The 21,378-nt window shown below is 43.0% G+C and overlaps 2 protein-coding genes across 4 annotated transcripts in view; both read right to left on the bottom strand.

The window, feature by feature from the left end:
• LOC136425327 (ephrin-B2-like) overlaps positions 1-3,641 on the bottom strand; it is a 93,357-nt gene extending 89,716 nt beyond the window's left edge. Inside the window, exon 1 of one of the 2 annotated variants that reach the window (XM_066414177.1) lies at positions 3,356-3,641. In XM_066414177.1, the coding sequence (XP_066270274.1) occupies positions 3,356-3,462 (107 nt within the window). In that variant the 5' untranslated portion in view covers positions 3,463-3,641. The remainder of the gene's footprint in view (positions 1-3,355) is intronic. The other variant, XM_066414176.1, reaches the window with a different exon arrangement.
• Positions 3,642-6,447: 2,806 nt separating this feature from the next.
• LOC136425083 (aromatic-L-amino-acid decarboxylase-like) lies at positions 6,448-21,356 on the bottom strand. Of its 2 annotated transcripts, none has more exons than XM_066413853.1 (10): positions 21,208-21,356; positions 16,082-16,278; positions 15,382-15,778; positions 15,001-15,144; positions 14,100-14,283; positions 12,933-13,089; positions 11,294-11,510; positions 10,393-10,555; positions 9,885-9,991; positions 6,448-8,610 (listed from the first exon to the last, which is right to left on the bottom strand). In XM_066413853.1, exons 2-10 carry the CDS (start codon positions 16,268-16,270, stop codon positions 8,333-8,335), a joined length of 1,836 nt encoding a protein of 611 aa, XP_066269950.1. In that variant the 5' UTR covers positions 16,271-16,278; positions 21,208-21,356; the 3' UTR covers positions 6,448-8,332. The 2 variants fall into 2 exon arrangements, with proteins under 2 accessions (XP_066269950.1, XP_066269949.1); XM_066413852.1 differs by lacking the exon at positions 21,208-21,356 and adding an exon at positions 19,713-20,065 and having other exon boundaries at positions 16,082-16,276.
• Positions 21,357-21,378: the final 22 nt, after the last annotated feature.

Here is a 21,378-nt window from a genome sequence, read left to right as displayed (position 1 = left end):
CCCTCCCCATTCCGTTCCCAATTAGCAAACCTCTAAATTAGACCCAGTGGACAAACCACACCAAATACAAACCATCGAATAAGCATAATTTTCAACATTTCAGAGAGAAGTTGTGTCAAAAAATAAAAACTAAGTTCTCGTTTGTTTACCAGGCCCACCCAAGTTCTTTGCCAAATATCTATGGCTTCTACAACAAACCTTGAGCCATCAAAACAAGACACCTTCTTAAATGCAAACTTGGACCTCCCCAAGTGGTCCGCTATCCAAACAAACAGAGCAGTCTACATACTACACCCCTGTAGAGTGGGAGGGGGGTTTAGGGCTATAAATTATGTTAGCACATAGTGTCATCTATTTCATATTGATGACGATAATTAATAGCTTCTTTTATTTCAATGCAAATGGAAGAAACTTTTCCTTTTCTTGTACACACCAACACAGACTATGAAATCAAAACAATAATGTCTTTGAAAACCTTTGTCACATCTCTATCAAATAATATTTCAAATTTGAAAAAAATCGTTGAATACTGTCAAACGTAATAATACATGTAGCACATCTCCTAGTAACCGAATAAATTGGATCTTTGCTTACCGTTGCCATAAATAGAGTTTGAAAAAGGCAGTTACACCAAACAAGACCCATTCAAAAGAGAGGGACTATACATTGTACTCCCAAGGACTTTCACTAATCAAGTTTCTTATTTTGTCTTCAACAAACCGTTTGGAATCTGTTTCAGACATCAATGTTACACCAAGAAGCTTTCTTCTTCGGGTATTTGAACGTCAAGTTGTTCTTTCGCTTGGAAAAACTATCAAGCTTGTTCATGGGGCTATCCAAACAGTTTAGAAGAAAGCGTAGGGCAAGTCACTACACAGTGTTTCCTTTTCTGTAGGTCGTGTTTTTCCTTGGGGGAAGAAATCTTGTAAACAAGCCTGAGACTAGGGCTTTGTGTCTGAAGGAGGTCATTGAATGGCACAAGACAATTGGACGTAGATAGAATATCAACAGGGTGGTGGGCACAATGGTACTACATTACGCACCGGCGCGTATCAGATATCGCCGAGAGAAGAGAAGTTATTCAAACGAAACGTGTTGGCGAAACACACTGCTGCGGCGCATACGCTCGCCGAGTTTAATTTTATCCGGTAGCTTACGTACACGAATTCGAAAACAGAAGGGATATTATCACACAATGCTGAAAGGTTTCCTCAGTAAATGTTAGTGGGGATGGTAAAACGATTCAGGCTAAAGACATCCTTAAAGTTTTAATGTTGTTGTCTTAACAATTCAAGCAGTCTAAGTACAATACCAAACAAATGAGTGATGTACACATAACATACAGTAACGATTACAGTTTGAATGAAAAACTGAAATTTAATGCTCTTCCTTATTCTTTAAATTGTTAAAGAAAACTTTGATCCGTACGCTAAGATTACTGGAGGTGAAAAATCTAATGTAAACTTTTTAAGGATGTGTGAAGTTTACTTGCCTAGCAGTGAACATGGGGGATTTGTGTGCTTTTCAGCGACCTCTAAATACCAAGTACATGTCTGCACCCGACTAACGTCGTTAGAACTTGGTCGAGAAAAATATCACAAATATGTAACTACAAGCCAACGCCGAAAACCAAAAACAATGCACACCATATTTTTCATTTTTTGGTAGCAGGTACGGCTGATTTTTTACCACTTTCGAATACATTGAACCACTAGCAAAAACTAGAAACCTGTATGTATTCCCTCACGATCTCCCGTATGTACATGTATGTTTAACCATACAAACAACTCATTTCAGAAGAAGTTAGCAGGCCAAGGGTTAAACAAGACCCCATAGCTTGGACACCTGTTTGCAAATGATCGTCATGTGCATACCACAAAACATTAACACATCACATACACTTGTTTCTTTACTGAAGAAAAATAAAAAGCAACCGTTGAAAACGTTCCCTTTAAACTAAAAGATCAGCTCAACACAACGGGAGCACAGATTGCCAAGTGATGTAGGAAACTCCCCATACCGTGACATGCTCTAAATTCTTGCCCCCGGGCCGGCAATACAGGTCTCCGCACTCCAGTTAAGGTTTGCTAAAGCCTTGTGTTTACAATACCAAACTTAAGCATTCCTCGAGACCAAGTCTGGAGTGTGTTTGGGACAAGAGTTTACGCTGGGAAAGGATCATCTGGACAGTACATGGCGTAAACTTCAGTAAAATGCTTCACAGCGACTGTTCGTAGCAAAAGTTTCTCTTCTAGATTGTTGTACCTGATGCAATGATGCCAATCGCCTAGACTAGAGTTGTCGGCCAAAAAAATTATGAAAATATCATCTGAATGAAAATATCTATACTACAGCAAGTTTATAGGATTTTGTCATATACTGAATCCAAATTTCGAAACGAAAACACCAACTTGAGTTGTACGCTCAATATTCAAGTTTCAGATGGCAAAACTAGTTTTAGTTTGTATATCTTTATTTATTCTGATAAAATTTTTATGCATAAGGTTTGGTGATGCTTATAGGATAGGGGTTTGAGCCTTGTCTATAATTTGCATTTTTATTTTTTATTCCTTCAAGACAATATTGGAAAGTGAAAACAGCACTGATTCAAGTAAACCAATGGGTTATTTCCTAGATTTTCAGATTTGTGAGTCTTATAATTTTTTCTATCACGAAAAAAGTTGTTTTTGCGTAGAAAAATTAAGGAGTTTTGTTATGCAGGACCCCTGTTGAGAGCTATGGTTTGCGCAAGAGATTTTCAATTTCCCACTGGGAAAAAAATTAGGCTGAATTATTCTTACTTTTGGGAGTCTGGTACGGAACTTGGGATTATCAAATTGGAGTTGGGGTTAATTTTTTTCCGATTTAAACCAGATCTAACGGGACAGGGGTGTCTGGGAGGGAGGGTTGGCGGGGCTAGGCGCCGGCGGCTCCGCGGGGAGCGGGCCTCCAACCGCGGCGGGCCGCAATCCTCAGAGCCCCGGAACAACTCGCGACCGTGTCCCGCTAAACATCACGGCAACGTGCAAGCTCACAAATCACACACTTCACACAAATACAACAAAAATTACACCCAAAAATCATCCCAAAACTCTCACTTTTTCATAAAAACTGGACTTTTATAATAATTCTTTTTAGATGCCGCAACAGATTATCTGACCCCTTGTCATTGCCTTTTAGGTTAGACACAGCCTGAAAAATAATTCTCTTTGACAAACGCGTTCACCCATGTTACAAGCGTCTTTCACAACAAATAACCCTCGATCCCTGCACTCTTTCAAGTTCTCAACCCACAGAAAAGGACAGAAGAAGAAGAATTTCTTTAGAAAAGAATTAAAAGAAAAAAAAAACTCACATGTTGTTGGACATGTTCCAGTAGACATCAGGGAGGACTACACTGATCGCCGAGCCGAGTCGCAGCAACAGTGTCCCGTACAAAACCCACGCTTCCACCGCTCCCATCCTCACGTATACAGTACTCCACACAAGGTCCGGGGTTCGATTCCCACTCCGTAAGTTCTTTAACGCAAGAGAAAGAAGGAAAATCGAGAAATCTCAGCTTCTCCAGGAGACGATCTGAACGCTTCTAAGGGTTTGGTTTACCGCTGGTTCAGAACGAGGCTGCCGGTGAATGGGAGCCGGTTGGCTCCGCCCACAATTCGTGACGTCACGAGAAGACTTTCCCCATTCTCAAGGAGTTAGGCAAAAATGTACCCGAAGAATTTTGGCTTCGGGAAACCAAGAAGTATTAGAAGAAAAGACTTCTGTTTGCTTTGCAGATGTGAAGCCCTAAATTTCCAAAAACTACAGAGTTTAATTTTTGCCAGAGTTTTAAATTAGGCAATGTTGATTTGATAATATGGATGGCATCATCTGGGAACCCTAAACTTAATGCGACGGTGACAAAAAATAACAATTTTGCAAAAAAAGTTGCCTTCATTATGAAAACTAAGTGGTTAGAAAGGTTGAACAAATGAATAAACACAGAGACTATGGTATACCGAATAATAGATTCTTTAATTTTTGTTCTTTCACATCCTCTTCTTTGAAATTGAAATTGACTTCGGCATTCTATGATAATAGTATCCATTTTCCGTTGTTTTTTCTTGCAAGTCACGTCATATTTTGCTTATTTCGCAGCTGCTTTGCATGGTTTACCGTATGGTCGAATTTTTAGAACACTGCCTTAGGATGCAATGAAATATTTTGCGCATTTCTAAAATGCAGATAATTTTCTATATGACAAAACTGTCCATTATATTTGTAACTTACTGTTTCTGTCTTCATTTGACAAAATGTAAATTCTTTCAACTGAAGACAAACCGCTGGCCCAGTAAAAAAGAAAAACCGACAATGGCGTGGGGTGAGCGTATATAAGTTTCAATGATGCAGACAATTTTTAGTGGCCTTTGTAGATCTATTTTATTCATTGTTGAAAATGGCTAATTTACAAAAGAACTTGTCTGTTGTCTGTTGTGTGCAGTAAGACAGAAAAGGGGATGAAAATTAGTCGCGAAATCTCTGTTTTTAAACCTACTTGCAAATTCACAAAATACTGAGACGGTCGCAGTATATTGGTAACATTTTTCTGGGCGTTTTTTTTCTTAATTTTAAAATGCGCAATTCGCGAATATGAAATCGTTACCTCGTTTTCACAATGACAAGGGGGTTAAAATCCTTAACCCCTCTGATGAGGTTTGACGTAAGGTGGAATTTTGCCCCTATTTTTCTTGCATGTTTTACCTCCATGAAAACTGGAGGTATAGTTTTTGTTCCATGGAGAATAAATAAAGACCTTGACTTGACTTGTCCGTCTGTCTATGTGTGTGCGTGTGTGCGTGCGCAGCCTCTGAATGGATTGCGATAATATTTGGTATGAGGGTAGGTGGTGTGGTCCCGATGGTTAAGGTCGATTGGGCCTCCTGTTGGCCATCCTTGGTACTGCAGCAGAACGTCGTACCTTAGATCCCGGACATGTGGTGATATTGTTTTAGTAGAAGAAAGTTAGCTTCTGGAAAAAAATAGATAAATGTTTCGCCGATCGAAATATTTAACATTTAGAATAACGCTATTCAATCCTGACAATAGAAATTCATATACGGATATGAATTTTATGAATTGCATTTTGATTTGCCGTCTGTCAAAATGAATAACCATAGCGCTGTTTTAACGCCTATTTTCGTGACATGGTTCGGCAGGTGTATCGAGTAACGGTTCGCTCGCTTCGAGTTTCTGCCGTGAAAATCCGCTCAGCTTCGGCTTTGTTCGTGTGACCTCGGGCGCAACGAAGCCTCCGTGGATAATTGAATTACCATAACTAGAACCAAGGATTGCTAGAACGATTCATATTCACCGGCCAATAGAAAATCACATACACAAAGGACGAAAGAGCAAGCTGGGGGTAATTCTTTTGTTGTGAAACCCACGTGCGACCTACCCAGTGCCCGGGACCTAGGACCATACAATAGCCAGCAAAACTGGGACGGTGTTACCTTCGCAAAGAAGGTTATGCTACTCTCTCCCCCCCCCCTCTCTCTCTCTCTCTCTCTCTCTCTCTCTCTCTCTTCTCTCTCTCCCCTCTCTCTCCCTTTCTCTCTCTCTCTTTCTGGACAGCATAACTCGATCGAGAAGCTGTAGACGGATATTTGTTATATTTGATAGGTGTGTAGGGGGGAACGAAGGTCAAGTTTGATATCAAATGGGCCCTAGCGACAATCTGGGGTACTGCAATGGAGCATCCGGTTTTGATATCTTGTGTTTTGGATATCTAAGATGTAGATCGCTCTTTGGGCAGAGAGTATTGATATACAGTGATGTAGGTTTGCCCAATCCCCCCCCCCTCGCGGCTTTTATTGGAGCTGCAGGGGACAATTTTGTGCCTGGCTTTGAAAGAGTATACTCAACACTTAATTTGGTATGCATAACTTGTTCTGTACTGACTGACGAAGTTTTTGCAGTGTTTCTAACTATATTGGTTTCTTTTAAAAAGTTGTAAGGTGCCGTTGCTTAATCTCCAAGCAGATCCAACAGTTACAAACACCATATCCAACTGTCCGGGAGAATTTTTATTGCAACCGGGATCTGCATGAACTTGGTTGCAATAAAAACCTCTCCTGCCAGTTGGATACGGTCTTTGCAATCGTTGGATCTGCTTAGATATTAGGCGTTGCCATGGAAAGTGAATTTCCCGTTTGAAATTCGTTCTTGTGCGTGTGTGTGTGCGTGTGTGTGCGTGTGTATTGTGTATGCAAGATGGCGTATGTGTGCTCACGAGAGTACATGTGTGTGCATGTGTGTGTGTATACATTGTATGTGTGCCTGAACATGCGCACATGCGTGGCAGTTAGTCAGTATGTGTGTTTGTGTGTGTGTCAATTTTCCCAACATTTTCACCAACCTCTTTATCAAACCGCCGACTTATTTCTGAAGACAAGTAACACAAGCATATTTCAGACGATCGATAGATTTGTTTTCCACAATTTGAAAACAAATCTTGGACAACACATTTCAAACTTCACCATGTATAATGAGATAAACATTATTCGTCACAATATCATTTGATTAATCTAATCTAAAGTAACCTACGTAATGTGAACCTGAGTTCTGGCTTTATTAACGATTTTATATATATTAGTCTCGTGCATTTTTTTCTCCATATGCGCTTCAGTTTTGTTTCTTCCATGTATTTTAGTCCTGCGTTTTGTGTACGCCTCCATGTGTGTTTTGACGTGCTTTGTGAAAATTTGTATTGAATATTGAATGTTATTCCCAGGGCTAACCCTTTGTAATAGCCCTCGGTTTGTTGGGTAGCCCTGGCTGTACTTTCTTTACTGCCGAATGAATCAAACAATCACAATCAAAACCACTTTTGAGTATCCTGCAGTGCTGAGGATAATCAGTAGGTGGTGCTGTTGCAAGCGTAACAACATGAGGGATACAGAGAAAATAGTAGAGTTAAGGATTTGCGCTTTTTCGGCAAATACAGACAGGTTTGCCCCAAATGTCAATATTCTGGAGGAGACAAGACTGGATACATCTAACTATCACGCGGTCAAGTGTGACATCTAGGGGTGGGTACCTGTACAGAAATTCAGGTCCGGGCCAGGTCGAGAGGGTCAGGTTCAGGTCAGTATCACAAACACATTTCAGACGATTGATAGATTTAATTTGTCACATTTTGCAAAAACCTTGGACAACACCTATCAAACTTCACCATGTATAATATGATGAACCTGAAATATCAAAATCACCGTCAACATTTCATGATGTCCAGTATTTGAGTATCCTGTAGTACTGGTAATAATCAGTAGATGGCGCTGTTGCACGGGTAACACCACTAAGGATACATATTGTTATATTCGTGTGATGAAGGTTCAGCTGTGATGGTAATCAACATATCAAAGAATTTACACGTTATTTCAATACACAAAGTAAATCCCTTAATACCAACAAGTTTTCGTCCAGTCCTTTTGGTCGATTTGACCCGAAGCCTACGTCACTTGACCTGAGCAGAAGTGTGACGTCAGCAACAAAAGGTCTCTTAGACTTAAGACTAGTTCTTAAAGGAAAGACGACCGAGTTCTGCAAACTCAGAGGTCTCCCAGCATATACACATAGAGTCCCCAGGGCACTCAGTGAGTTTGGACAGAGTCAGAATTCTGGACACTGAATCCTTACAGAAGTGGACGAGGAAATCTACCTTAGGGCCCATCGACCATCCCTCAACAGAGACGGGGGCTGATACAGACTGCCGGGAACCTCTGATCCGTTGTTGACGTCACACTTCTCATCAGCTCAATTGATGTAGGCTTCGGGTCAAATCAACTTAAGAAGGACTTTTTTTAGAGAACTGGTCAACTGAGCTTGTTGGCAAAGCCCCCCTCTCACTGGACCCGCGGCACGCTGGCGGCGTCGCTGCGGCCGATCGAATTGACAAAGCACTCAACGAATTTCACAGACAACGAACGAATCTTTTTAAGCTTTGAGAATTTTGTTGTCTTTTGGTCATACTTGTACGTTTTGAATGATATGGACCCATTATAAAGTCGAGGCCAACACAAATCCAGTTTAAGACTCAGCGACGCCGCCAGCGTGCCGCGGGTCCAGTGAGAGGGGGGGGGGGCTTAAGCGCTTTACCTTGTGTACGGAATCATCATCATGTTTTACACTCTTAACGGAGCGTTCACGTAGCTTAGCCTGCAGTTTTCTTTGTTAAGCATCATTTCGGTCAATTATTTTCCACTTAAGCAAGCTTCCGACTCGATAAAGTTCTTTAAGTGTACAGAAATAATATGCAAACTCTTGATATATTATGGTGAATCTATGTGAAGCTTCACCCAGCGTGGCAAAACTCCACTTCCGGCAGCTCCATTTTCACTACGGCATCCTTCGCTTTGTTGATGAAGACATCGATGTCTTGCCGGTGGGTTCTGTAGCAGAATATGATCACGCGGAGGTACAGTACACCCTTCACTGTGGTAGTCGTGATGAAGAAGCGGCCATCGGTGGTGATCTCTCTCAGCAAAGCACGGTTGGTGTTGTCACTCACACCAGGGATACGGAACAGGACAGTGGACAACACTGGTTCTACCACTTGAATATGTGCTTGTCCTGTTGAGTCAAAATGAAACTAGAGTTAAGTATTTGTGTTACATATAGTCCAGGTTTGCTATGTTAGTTTAGCAAGTTACAGGAATCAATATGAATTGGTGTTGAATATTTATTTGAGTTGAATGTGTGATAGTTGTGTGCCGATTTGTTAGAAATAGAGAGAACGCTAGCGACCCCCAAAACACCCCTCCCAATAAAATGGTATGGAATGGTGACGTCACAATACAAGATGGCGGCCACTACACATGCCAACGGATCCAACAAAGGTTTTGCTACGCAAACCTGTAAGAAGTCAATATTTATTCATTAACCATCATTAACATCAATCCGCCGGGTAACATAAATCAGCCCCTTTGAAAAACAGTGGGTTTGAGGACTCTCTAGTGCAGCACCCCCAGGTATGCACAGTTTAGATACTACTGTACAGAGGTGCATGTTGGGTGATGTTGGATTGGAGATCTGTTTTTATTTAGACGTATCTTTTCAGGGTGGCGGAATTATGTACCCTGGTGGTATTATGTTCATGTTACATCGATCCATGAAAAATGGAGGAGTTGTTTTGGGTGTGGGTGTCTTTGTGTTTCCGGATATTTGTTGTCATCATAACTTTAGAGCCTCTGGAGGGATTGCAATGATATTTCGTATGTGCATAGGTGTTGGGAAGACGAAGGTCAAGGTCAAGTTTGGACCCCATAGTGTATGACCTTGGTCTTGCAGCAGAACGTCCGGTTTTTGTATCTTTCGTCCAGGACAGGCTATGGTTTTGTTTATTTATGGGCTTGGCTGTTCGGCACACACAGTCAGGGTTGTATGTTCAACTAGCCTGTCGCTATCACAAAGGGCTATACTAGTCCTGCTGACAAGGACAAGACAGTACATTGGAATTTTGACATGGACAGTTAACATTCAAGCCTGATCAAACCCCGTTCCGAGGCCACTACAAGGGCCGAAACCAATCTTAGCTATCCCCTACATGTCTGGTGAATACTGTAAAAGAGGATATGTTTACAGGGATTTGAATTTACGGTAGGGAGAAGAAAACAATGGTGGAGGCGGCCATGCGCAGAAGACAGAACAAAAATGTTCGCGGTGGTTTCAAGTCTGCGGTGAAGAGTTCGCTGCGAAAACTGCAAACATAAAACCACTGCGAACATTCCCCTTTCACGTCATTCAAATGTGGCAATGTTCAAATTTGAAAGGTTGCCAGAGAAGTGGTTGCTTAGCAACAGCACGTAAGGAATGATTGACAGGTGACGTCACGTTGATGTTCTTACCTTTGAGTCGGAGGTACAGGTACTTGGCCAGTTCCAGTTTCTCTTGAAGTGCATTGCGGAAGGTTGCAACTCCATACAACTGGAGAGGCAACAATACCCTTGGGGCTCTGTGGACAGAAGAAACAACCATTGAACAACCGAGACGGGGGCTGATACAGATTGCCTGTCACCTTTGACCCGCAAGAGCACCATCAACCATCGCACAACCGAGACGGGGGCTGATTCAGATTGCCTGTCACCTTTGACCCCTGAGAGCACCGTCAACCATCGCACAACCGAGACGTGGGCTGATTCAGATTGCCTGTCACCTTTGACCCGTTAGAGCACCGTCAACCATCGCACAACCGAGACGGGGGTTGATACAGATTGCCTGTCACCTTTGACCCGTTGCTGACATCTATGCATTTCCAGGCAAAACCTTTTTTTCTAATCTTCTTTCTAGCACATAGCACACTTAATTCTGTAGTTCCGCAATAGTCCACAAGAGGCGCTTCGAACACTGTTTTACCTGAAGTGTGCGCTCTGCTCAAATGTCAAGTCTTCGGGATTCCAGTCCTCTGGGTTGGTCAGCTGGTCTTGCATGTAGTTCCCGTGTTGGCGGGTATTAGAGTTGCGCAGTAGCGTACCGTTTCGCACCAGGACTAAACCAGTTCCGAACGGCGCGTATAGCCCTGATGTATGAATGAATGAATGAATGAAGGGATGGCAAGAGAGATGGATAAACGAATGAATGAATACACGAATAAATAAATGAGTGAATGAATAAATGGGTGGCTTTAACAACGAGCGACCAAATTAATCAATCAATCAATCAATGAAGGAGTGGCTGGATAGATGGGTGAACATATGAAGGAACAAATAAAGAAACGAATGGATGAATGAGGGATGAATGGAAGAATGAACAAACGAATGAGTAAAAGATGAATGAATAAATGAATAAATAAACGAAGAAATGAATGGATGGCTGGAGAAATGGGTGAACAAATGAAGGAACAAATAAGCAAATGGATGGAGGAAGGAAGGAAGGAAGGAAGGGAGGAAGGAAGGAAACGAGGGAGGGAGGGAGGCAGGGAGGGAGGGAGGGAGGGAGGGAGGGAGGAAGGAAGGAAGGAAGGAAGGGAGGAAGGAAGGAAGGAAGGAAGGAAGGAAGGAAGGAAGGAAGGAAGGAAGGAAGGAAGGAAGGAAGGAAGGAAGGAAGGAAGGAAGGAAGGAAGGAAGGAAGGAAGGAAGGAAGGAAGGAAGGAAGGAAGGAAGGAAGGAAGGAAGGAAGGAAGGGAGGAAGGAAGGAAGGAAGGAAGGAAAAATCAATAAATGAGTGGATGAATTGATGCACAGGTTGAACGAATGACGACATGAACAAACGAAAACATGAACGGACGAACAAATGAAGAATCAAATAGATGACATACCCTTGTGTGGGTCTACAGCGATTGAGTCAGCTGTCTCCACCCCTTCAAACAGATGTTTGGCGGAGTTGCAGAGTACGAAGAAGCCTCCGTAGCAGGCGTCCACGTGAAGCCACATGTTGTACTGAGTAGCGACGGCGCGAATCGCGGGGACAGGATCCACGGAGCCCACGTCGGTAGTTCCTGTAGTCGCCACCACCAGGAATGGGAGGAGATTGTTCTGGAAATGATAATAATACCGAAAATAATTTCATCAGGTTGGTAGAAAATAGGATATGGGAGATTCTTTATACACAACCAGGTATTGATCTCACCTGCTAACGTTTCGATGTCTATCAGACACCTTCAGACGAGGGGGGATACAAACTTAGCCATATTTGGGACAGTGTTCTCACCGCAAAAGCGCCACCTACATCGGCTACTTATAGCGGTGAGAAGCAGTACTCCAGTCAAAAGCTCTGAAGAAGGTGTCTGACAGACATCGAAACGTTAGCAGGTGAGATCAATACCTGGTTGTGTATAAAGAATCTCCCATATCCAATAATGATAACGGTTTATTAGTCAGAAATTGCCCGTGCAATGGCAGCCAGTGCTGAATTGCTGCAGGGTTTACAATCACATAATGCACAACAGATACATGTTTGCTTTACACTTGCACTTTGTGGAACTGTCGCAAGGGTTTGGGCGGCTGCCATCCGGCGCCAGTAGGTGACCTCAATACGACCTTCCTCAACCGAAGTCAGGTACCCATTCACACCTGGGTGGAGTGAGGAAAGTCGTGTTAAGTGCACAACATCGGGGCATACCAGTGGTTACGAACCCGGGACCTCTCGGATTGCGCCACACGATGCCACAAAGGGGAAGAATAATAAGAGAAAGGGAAAAGAAATTTAAGGGAAAAAAGACATAAACGGTCAATTTTCTGTTGCTGGTAGACTTTCTGTTTTGTCATATTTACATCAAATTGGTTTTAGGACATTGCCAGTTGGAAAATGTTGTTTCTGGTCGGAAAAAAGGGATTGAAAGACGTGCTAACGTCAAATGTATTTTTCATTTAAAAAACTAAGTCGACATTCTCGTGTATTCAAGGACGCCTGGACGGATTCTTTCATGCAAAATGAGAGTATTCAGTACGCATATGTAGCACGTTAAATCCAGAATATTTTCAGTAGTGCTGCTTGAATTTCACACCGAGTATGGTGTTGACCTCAGACCTCTCAATATCATTTGTTTGTTTTTGTTTAATAATTTCAGATTCCGTGTAACTCCCTGACACGCAACCAATAGTACCAAATCGGACACCACGTAAGTAGGTCATCTGTCATCGACCTGCGTGCTGGAATGCCAGACCTTACTAACAAGGTATAGAGTGACAGGCGGGTCCACAGACGGATTATTGTAAAATTCTGGGAATTCTTGTCGGAATGCCAGACCTTACTAACAAGGTATAAAGTGACAGGCGGCGTCCACGGACGGATTCCTGTAAAATTCTGGGAATTATAGTGAAACGGGCCTAAAATATACTATTAAGCTCGCTCCTGAAACTTCGCTAGAAATATCGTAGAATCAAGTACATCTCACCCTTTCACCACTTTTCAACCTTTCAATCCCTCACCATAATACGGGCACGTGAGCTTCAAACCTGCACGTCATTTTCAATGAATTTGCGCAGTATGTTGACGTCCATTCTATACTTGTCATCCACAGGAACCTTTCTGACCACGGCCTCTCGCATGCCCAGAGTGGACAGACATTTGGCGACGCCGTCGTGGGTCAGCTCACTCAAATACAACACACTCCTGTGGTTCGTCGGGAGAAATTAGAAGAGTTTACAAACAGTGTTGTTTATTTTCCTAATCTCCAAGTACATCTATCGCTAGCAAGGTAGTATCACCCTCCCGAGCAAGCCCGATATGCTCGGTACGTTACCTCTCATACCGGCCCTGCCATTTCAAGCCTGTAAAATCGCTTCTGGCGACGTCACCTCCAAAACAGCTTTCAGCCAATCAGCCAATTTGCTCATATAGAGCAAAACCGCAAAGGACGCTGGGAAGCTATCAACCAATCAGGTTACGTCTTACATCGTTACTTTGGGTTCAGGACAAAATAATGGCTCTTTGTGCCAAAAAAGGGTAGCTCATTGATTATTTATTAGCAACTGTCAGTAACGTTGCCAGAAGCGATTTTTACAGGCTTGAAATGGCAGGGCCGGTATGGGAGGTAACGTACCGAGCATATCGGGTCTGCTCGGGAGGGTGGGTAGTATCAAAAGGGCTTTTGACATTGGTTGGCCTTTTTGGTACTGCCTTGCCACCGATAGATCTGCTTGGAGATTATTGTTTACCGGTGCAGAAAAACAAAAGAATAAGACACAAAAGGACCATTGCAAAAAATGAACCAACACACAACTTTTTTTAGAGATATGATGCAATGACAATGACATTATACCACGAACATGTACAGAACCAAAAGGTCAGCAAAATTGTCCCATAACATTTTGAGGCCGTAGGGGCAGTGTTATCCACTGTGTCCAGGGCACGGTATTTGGAAGGAGAAGCCCAGCCCTCTCCTTCCACTGCCTTCTACATCCCCAACCGAAGTCTGGTACCCATTTTTATACCTGGGTGGAGTGGGTTAGTTGTGTAAATTGCCTTTCACAAGGGCACAACATCAGTGGCATGTTATGGGATTCGAACCCAGGATCTCTATTTTTATTCTGGGCCAAACACCATTACACCGACGTCACTAAAATTGTCACACGCAAAAAAAGATGATATTTTGTAGCCTCAAATTTCAATGACGTTATTACCTGCTGTAGTCTTTACTTCGTGGCACTTTCTGGTCTCTGGCTGTTGTCATGGCGACCATTGTAGCCACAGTGCCGCCCGACGTCAGGTTCCCGGCGCATGCGCTTGGGTACCCGAACAGCCGCCCCACCCACTGCACTATCATCTGCTGCATTTTCACCGCCCGTCGACAGGAGGCGACGTTAACTACAGAAGGAATGACAGAAAGGTGAATGACGCATGCGACACACCATTGATCAATATTTCACGTCAACTTTCATAATTCATATAAACAAAGTTTGTCTCTTTCTGACAACATTTTCGACTGTTTTGACAAGAATTTCTCAGTTGCATCCTACACAAAATTCCAAATTTGAGCATAATGTTAAACGTAGAAATAGTCGTTTTCCCTAAGAATTTGCCAAAATTAGAGAGGTTGAAGAAACAAAACTCAGTTGGTTTTGTAGCTGAAGAAATATCCTTTCACATTATTCACAATTATTTTGCTTCAGAATTATTCCCTAGAAGAGACGGTTCTACATCGCTTAACTTTGCACCAACTTAGTTTCCAAGCTTAACATTGAAGGTTTTTTTTTTTAAGAAAGCACGAATATTACAGTCGAAAGAAAGTTCATATGTGACGGTATTTGAATTGATAAAGATTTTATGTGCTATTCCCTAGAAGAGAATATGAAGACAATCCATCCAAGCATTCTTGAGTTATCGTCCCGAGGACTTTCACACTCCTGTACAATTTCTATAATTCTTACAAACTACACACAATATACAATTGTTGTGCAATAAAGTTATCATCATCATCATCATCATCATCATCATCATCATCATCATCATCATCATCATCATTTACTATTAGGCTCGCCCCTGAGGCGTCGCCAAAAAGCACGAATCTCGTCACGATCTTACGTGAGTATGGGTTGAAGGAGGCGGCTAAGAAGTCCCCGATGGCGGCCGGAGTGGTGGAGTTGCCGGGAACATACGCCATGTGACCGGGGTGACCCTCACGCTCCATTTCGTCGCCGATACGGCTGAAGTCTCGAAGCACTTCGTCTGTGGGGGAGGGCAAACCAAGACCTCTTCAATATAGAACATACGTGCACTGCATAGTACCAACACCCATCAAAGATACAAACAAAAAAGCTAACAATTTTACGCTGGTGTAAACACAAAAACCGTCCAAGAAAGTCTACCGAAACAAGACTGAAATTTAAGACTGGAATCAAGGTCTAGAATAAGGAGACACGACGTCTATGGCTGAGTGTATCTAGCCCTTGTCGTCAAGCTTACCTATACTGACGCCATTCTCCTGTATAGGAAGCGGCTCCGTCTCATGAGGCCCCCGGCCCGACTGTACCTGGTCCGGACCCGACTGTACCTGGTCCGGACCCGACTGTACCTGGTCCGGACCCGACTGTACCTGGTCCGGACCCGACTGTACCTGGTCCGGACCCGACTGTACCTGGTCCGGACCCGACTGTTTCCGGTCCGGACCCGACTGTGCCTGGTCCGGAGCCGACTGTACCCAGTCCGGACCCGACTGTACCTGGTCCGGACCCGACTGTGCCTGGTACGGACCCGACTGTACCCGGTCCGGACCCGACTGTACCTGGTCCGGACCCGACTGTACCTGGTTCGGACCCGACTGTACCTGGTACTGGCCAGGCTGTACCAGCTTGTCTTGGCCCTGGAAGATAAAGAAAATACCTTTTCAAATGGCGACGAACTTTTCAAATGGCGACGACCGTTTCAAATGGCGACGACCGTTTCAAATGGCGACGACCGTTTCAAATGGCGACGACCGTTTCAAATGGCAACGACCGTTTCAAATGGCGACGAACTTTTCAAATGGCAACGAACTTTTCAAATGGCGACGACCGTTTCAAATGGCGACGACCGTTTCAAATGGCGACGGCCGTTTCAAATGGCGACGGCCGTTTCAGATGGCCGTTTACGAGACACCCGCTTCGCCCTTCCCTTCCAGACTTACTTGTGTTTCTTTAGGTGGTATCACCCATCCTGTAGGGTGGTCCAGACTTAGCTGTTCCAGGTAGGCGTCTACCTCCCTCTGGGCCTTAAACATCATCTCGGATCGTTGTTGGGGCGTTGACTCCAGCTTCCTGGCGGACTCTTCCAGGCGAGTCAAATACTCAAGGTCAAAGACGACTTCACTGGACATGGTGATCTGGAGGAATTAACAAGACATTAGACACTTGAAAGTTCATCTGTAGCGTGGTAGCGTGCGTAGTCCAGTAGTTAGCGATTTTGCCACTGGAACTAGAAGCCCCTGGTTCGATCCCGGCTGTGTCGCTCACCCGACATGCACGCTACCGGAAAAGGTTGCAGTACTTAGGACGGGACGTTGAGCCATGGTCTACTGTCCATTGTGCTTGTCGAAAAGAGCTAGGGGAATTTCCCCGGTACAATGAGCCTGCAAATACTGAACCTAGCGTCTGTCTTCTCAGTCACGACCAGTGGAAGATTAGCTCATTTGTTCATTGAGTTCATTTGAACTAAACTGGTTCGAGATCACTTTTTCCTTTCCCTTTATTTGAGTTGGTAGAAGTTATCTTGTATCAAACTACAATTTACAACACAAGTATTTGGACTAACCCAAATCTACATCAGGGCTTTGAAACCATCCCTTAACAGAGGCGGAGGGCGCCACAGACTTTCTACAACGTATGATCCACTTCTCACCGAGTCACGTGTCATATCTGTATAACGTGACGTCACCGAGACAGTGGATTGCTCATTCCTTGACAAAGACGAGTCGAAACTACTTGTGTTGAAATTGTAGTTTAACTTTGCTATGGAAGACATTAGACACATCCCGGAAGTAGTTACCTCCGTGTAAACGGAATGATTGTTTTCAACAATTCCTTATGGCGCAAGCGGTAACGTAACCACGCTGATCGGCCATCTGGATCAAATTCCATGGATCCGTGGGCCAGAGTTCGATCCCAGGGTCGGCTCTAGGACAGCTCAGACAAGGGATTGCATTCGTCATTTCGGATGGTGACGTAAAGCTGGTGGCCTTTATATATACATATCATTTGGACGTAACCTGAGGAACTCAAAGACACTATCTTTACCGATAACTCCCACAAGATTCAGTAATAGCGCAGTAGCGTCACTTCTGAAGATGCTTAACGAAATAAAATTACACCACTGACAAATTGCTTTATGTTATAATCAATGGACTTCATGTTGTACATATATTGTATCTTGGATTGTAATGTAGCAGAAATTTTAAAAGCTTATTCCGTTGAGTTTGTGATAAGTGCAATAGCTAATTCCGTTGAGTTTTGTAATAAGTGCAATAGTTTCAGAAATGAACGTTGTTTCACAAATATGTATGTATGATGGCGATGTAACAATGGGCGCGATTCAGCCTACATGCTGCCACGTCTGTTGAACAATAAACCATGTTTGATTTGTTTGATTTGTTTGATTTGGTTGATTTGCTTGATTTGATTGACTTGATTGACTTGGTTGACTTGATTGGCTGGTTGATTGACTGGTTAATTGCCTGGCTGATTGATTGATTGACCCCCCCAAGCGTCGCCACGGCAATGATTTTTTACTGTCTCTCTTGTTCTCATTGTCTGCTGACAACGCCCTCTTTTCTGCTATTCAAAAATAATGCTGTCCCACTTAACCAACCTGAATTAATCGTAACGTAAAATATACAATCCTTTTTCCAGAGAGTTTTACAAACTTCTTTATTCTTCTTCATTTTGCCTCTTTGCAGTGTTCTGGATCAATACAAAGGCAGCGACTTTGGCCACTTGACCTAATTGACTAATTGTGCAATTGTTTGTGACAACACCCTCTTTTCTGTCAATCAGGAATTTCAAATCATTGTGCTCCACGTTTCATCTATGTTCAACAACGGCAAATAAAACCCTTAAGTCCCTATTCGTGGATTTCACCACCAAACCACCTACCCTGACCTAAACCTAAACATAAACATAACCCTACATTTAATTCCACGCACGCGCACTGCCCTAAGGGTCCTATTACTCTTGTGCTTATATTCAAGTGCGCATGAGTTGCGCATTAACAATTTTTTTGGGTTTAAGTTAAGTTTGCGGGGAAGAAGTTGTTTTCTACTTTGTTTACCACCGTTGTGCAGCCTGGTCATCGAATCAAAGAAATTACTTTTTTTTGGCCGCAATATTTACCTAAACCAGATATGTTTACATGCAACTCATGTGGATTTGAATACACGCACAAGTGTGAAGGGGGCTTAAGAAAAAATCTGGCGGGGTAGAAATTGGCTCTAGACCGCCCGTGGACGCTTACAACCCACGGTCTTTGGAAAAAGCCCATATACACATATAAGGAAACACACGACAACGGTGTGCGATATGAATACCTCGATGCCTTTGGTGATCATAAATCAATGCTGATTTTGTCGCACACTTGCCCCGTAATCATTTTATGCATGTTTGGTGCAAGTGAAGATATACATACTATAAGGCACCTGACTTAAGTGTTACAGACTTAAATCACGTGTATGCCATCCATAGTCTTCAACATGCTGCCAATCACTTTTACCAGTGCAGAGAGCATAAGGATAAACCAATCGGCTGGGCGAAATAATTAGTGCAACCTATCTGTAAAGAAGATGTCATCCATATGGTAAATTTAGTATGGCCTTATATTAAGATCCTAGCAATCTTCCGCCCCGAAAACAAATTTAAGCCCCCCTTTCACTGGGCCCGCGGCACGTTGGCGACCTCGCTACTATCTCGCGATCTGGCAAAGTTATCAACAAATTAACAGACTACTTTTGCTTGGCTTGCATTTGCTGAGTTGTTATAGGTTGGTGTTGTGGACGCGTTTTTTTTCTAATTCCTAAAGCCCCCCTCTAACTAGATCCTCGATACCTTGGCGACCTGGCTGCGCCCTAAACTAAATTTATGTTGCCCTCGACTTTATGATGGGGATATCATGAAAATCGTACAAGTATGGCCATAACGAGAACAAAACATGCAAAGCGTACAAAGATTCGTTTTTTATCGATGAAATTCGCTGGAGAAGGTAGTAGCTTCATATAAATTTTTACTACAACTTACTAAGCCACATTGACTTGATTTTACAAAGGCATCCGCACGCGCAACGATTTTCGTCGGGTTTAAACAAAAACGAAAAAAAAGGGAAAAGAACTTTGCTCTCACATGTGTCACAGGGACTATCATGCAGCAGTGATAATAAGCACCACACCAACTGGTCATCCTATGGGGTCGCGACCTTTGACTAGTTTTAGCCTCATAAGTGGTTGGAGTGCGTGAGGTTATGATCCGGAGCTCGGGGGATCGAACCCCGGGGCCGGCAGTTTATGTTACTCCCTTTCGGTGTTTCACATGTAAAGATTTTCGACAATGTTGAAATGAAGAACGTAAATAGCCTACAGTCGTGTGCAATCTTTGTCAAAACGAATAACGTAAAAATACACTATCGGTACACATCAAACCAAAACTGTGCATATAACTTCAAAACGCTCACATTTCAGAAACAAAACCGAAAATGACGTTTTCATCATAAAGAATGTTACATAATGTTACGCATTTCCGTTTTAGATAAGTTAGATAGATTGAGAATAATAAACTTACTTTTGGTACAGGAGTGCAAGTTTAGAACGCTGTCGTGGAGGGAATAAGCTGAGTATGCGTTCGTACTTGGTTCGACGAAGTTGTTGCTGCAGAGGTTTATGCAAGAATGCTGCCCCGAAACGCAGACAACTAAACATTTGTCGTGAGCACCTTGTTCGCCGGGGGGAAAACCGGACCATATTACTCTGGGACCCCTAGGTAGGGATGGTCGCGATTTTTAACGATTAGGGAGAGAGGCGTTAAAATATTGCGGCAACTCTTAGCCCTGTCGATCGAAACCTCCTTTTGGAGAATAGTACAATCCGAGTAAAAGCGAATAACGTTAAAAGTGAACCAGTGTCGTTCAAGCTCCACTTTACTGACCAATCTAACTGGCCTAACAACCCGAGCATAAAAGGAGCCTGCTTACATTCTAACAGCCCGGATTCGATTCCTGGGAGCCAAGAGAATGTATACTATTCTCCTTTTGCGTTTCAGTAGTTCCCACACCGGAAATCGAACCCGGGCCTTGGCAACGAGAGCGCCAAATCCTACTCACTAGAATTTAAACCCGGCGCACAAACCCAACGCACTAACCACAAGGCTAAAAGGTCCGGACAAGTTAGACTGGTCATTATAAGTGGCGCTTGAACCACACTGTTACAAAGGCCCAGACGGCACATAACAAACCACATGTATTACAAAAACACATTAAACTTAAAACCGTACATATTTCAGAAACATCACTAGAAAATACTCGGTCCCTAGAAAATACGAAATGGATCGAAATGGACGAAATGAAACGAAGTGGAACGAAATAGAACGAAATGGAGCGAAATAGAACGAACTAAAACAGCATATGTAACATTATGAAATGAAATACCAGTAGATAGCGAAATATAAGGAACGTTGTAACATTCACAGTAGACCGGAAAAGGAAGCATTCTAACATTCTCTTATGAGAAATAAAATTATACATCAATACGCGTTTAACGCTGGGCTACTATATGCATACTAGTACTATGGCAATAGCCTAAACTGAATCACTGAAGCAATATACAGTGGATTGGCTTGAATAGTACGACTTAATAGATATAATCATAGACAGAGGAAACTCGAATAAAGTCATTTAGATAGAGGAAGCGTAAAAAAGTAGACACATGTTTTGCTGTTCTGCAATAATTGTCTGTCGATTCATCTTACTTGTAATTAGCCCGTTGGCACGGATTTGCTACTCTCCAAGCATAGGAGGGGTTCCGGCTGGTTTTTGACGTGTTTTAGGCGTTTTTGTTGGGCTTTCTACTTTGTCATTTTTGTTGTATCTTCAAACCCCAAAAGACCCCCCCCCCCAAAAAAAAATGACAAAGTAGAAAGCCCGACAAAAACTCCTAAAAACAGGTTAAAAACAGCCGGAACCCCTCCTCTGCTTGGAGAGTACGAATTTGCAATAAACTTATCATTCTATATCTAACATGTATACAGAAAGGTGTAAACAAGAAATGATGAAATATATACCTTTTGGTACGGGAGTGCGTTAAGAAGGACGTCGTGAAAGGAGAAGGAAAGCTGTGTTTGCATGCGACGAAGTTGTCTGTACATATGTTTCTGTAACAATGCCTCCAGTGGGGTTGAGAACTAAAATTTGTGACATCCACCCTATCCCTCCAGGCCAGTGGGTTGATAGGGT

Source organism: Branchiostoma lanceolatum, chromosome 19 (genome assembly GCF_035083965.1).
Source record: "Branchiostoma lanceolatum isolate klBraLanc5 chromosome 19, klBraLanc5.hap2, whole genome shotgun sequence".
Taxonomy (NCBI): Eukaryota; Metazoa; Chordata; class Leptocardii; order Amphioxiformes; family Branchiostomatidae; genus Branchiostoma; species Branchiostoma lanceolatum.
This window is presented reverse-complemented; position numbering and strand designations above follow the sequence as displayed.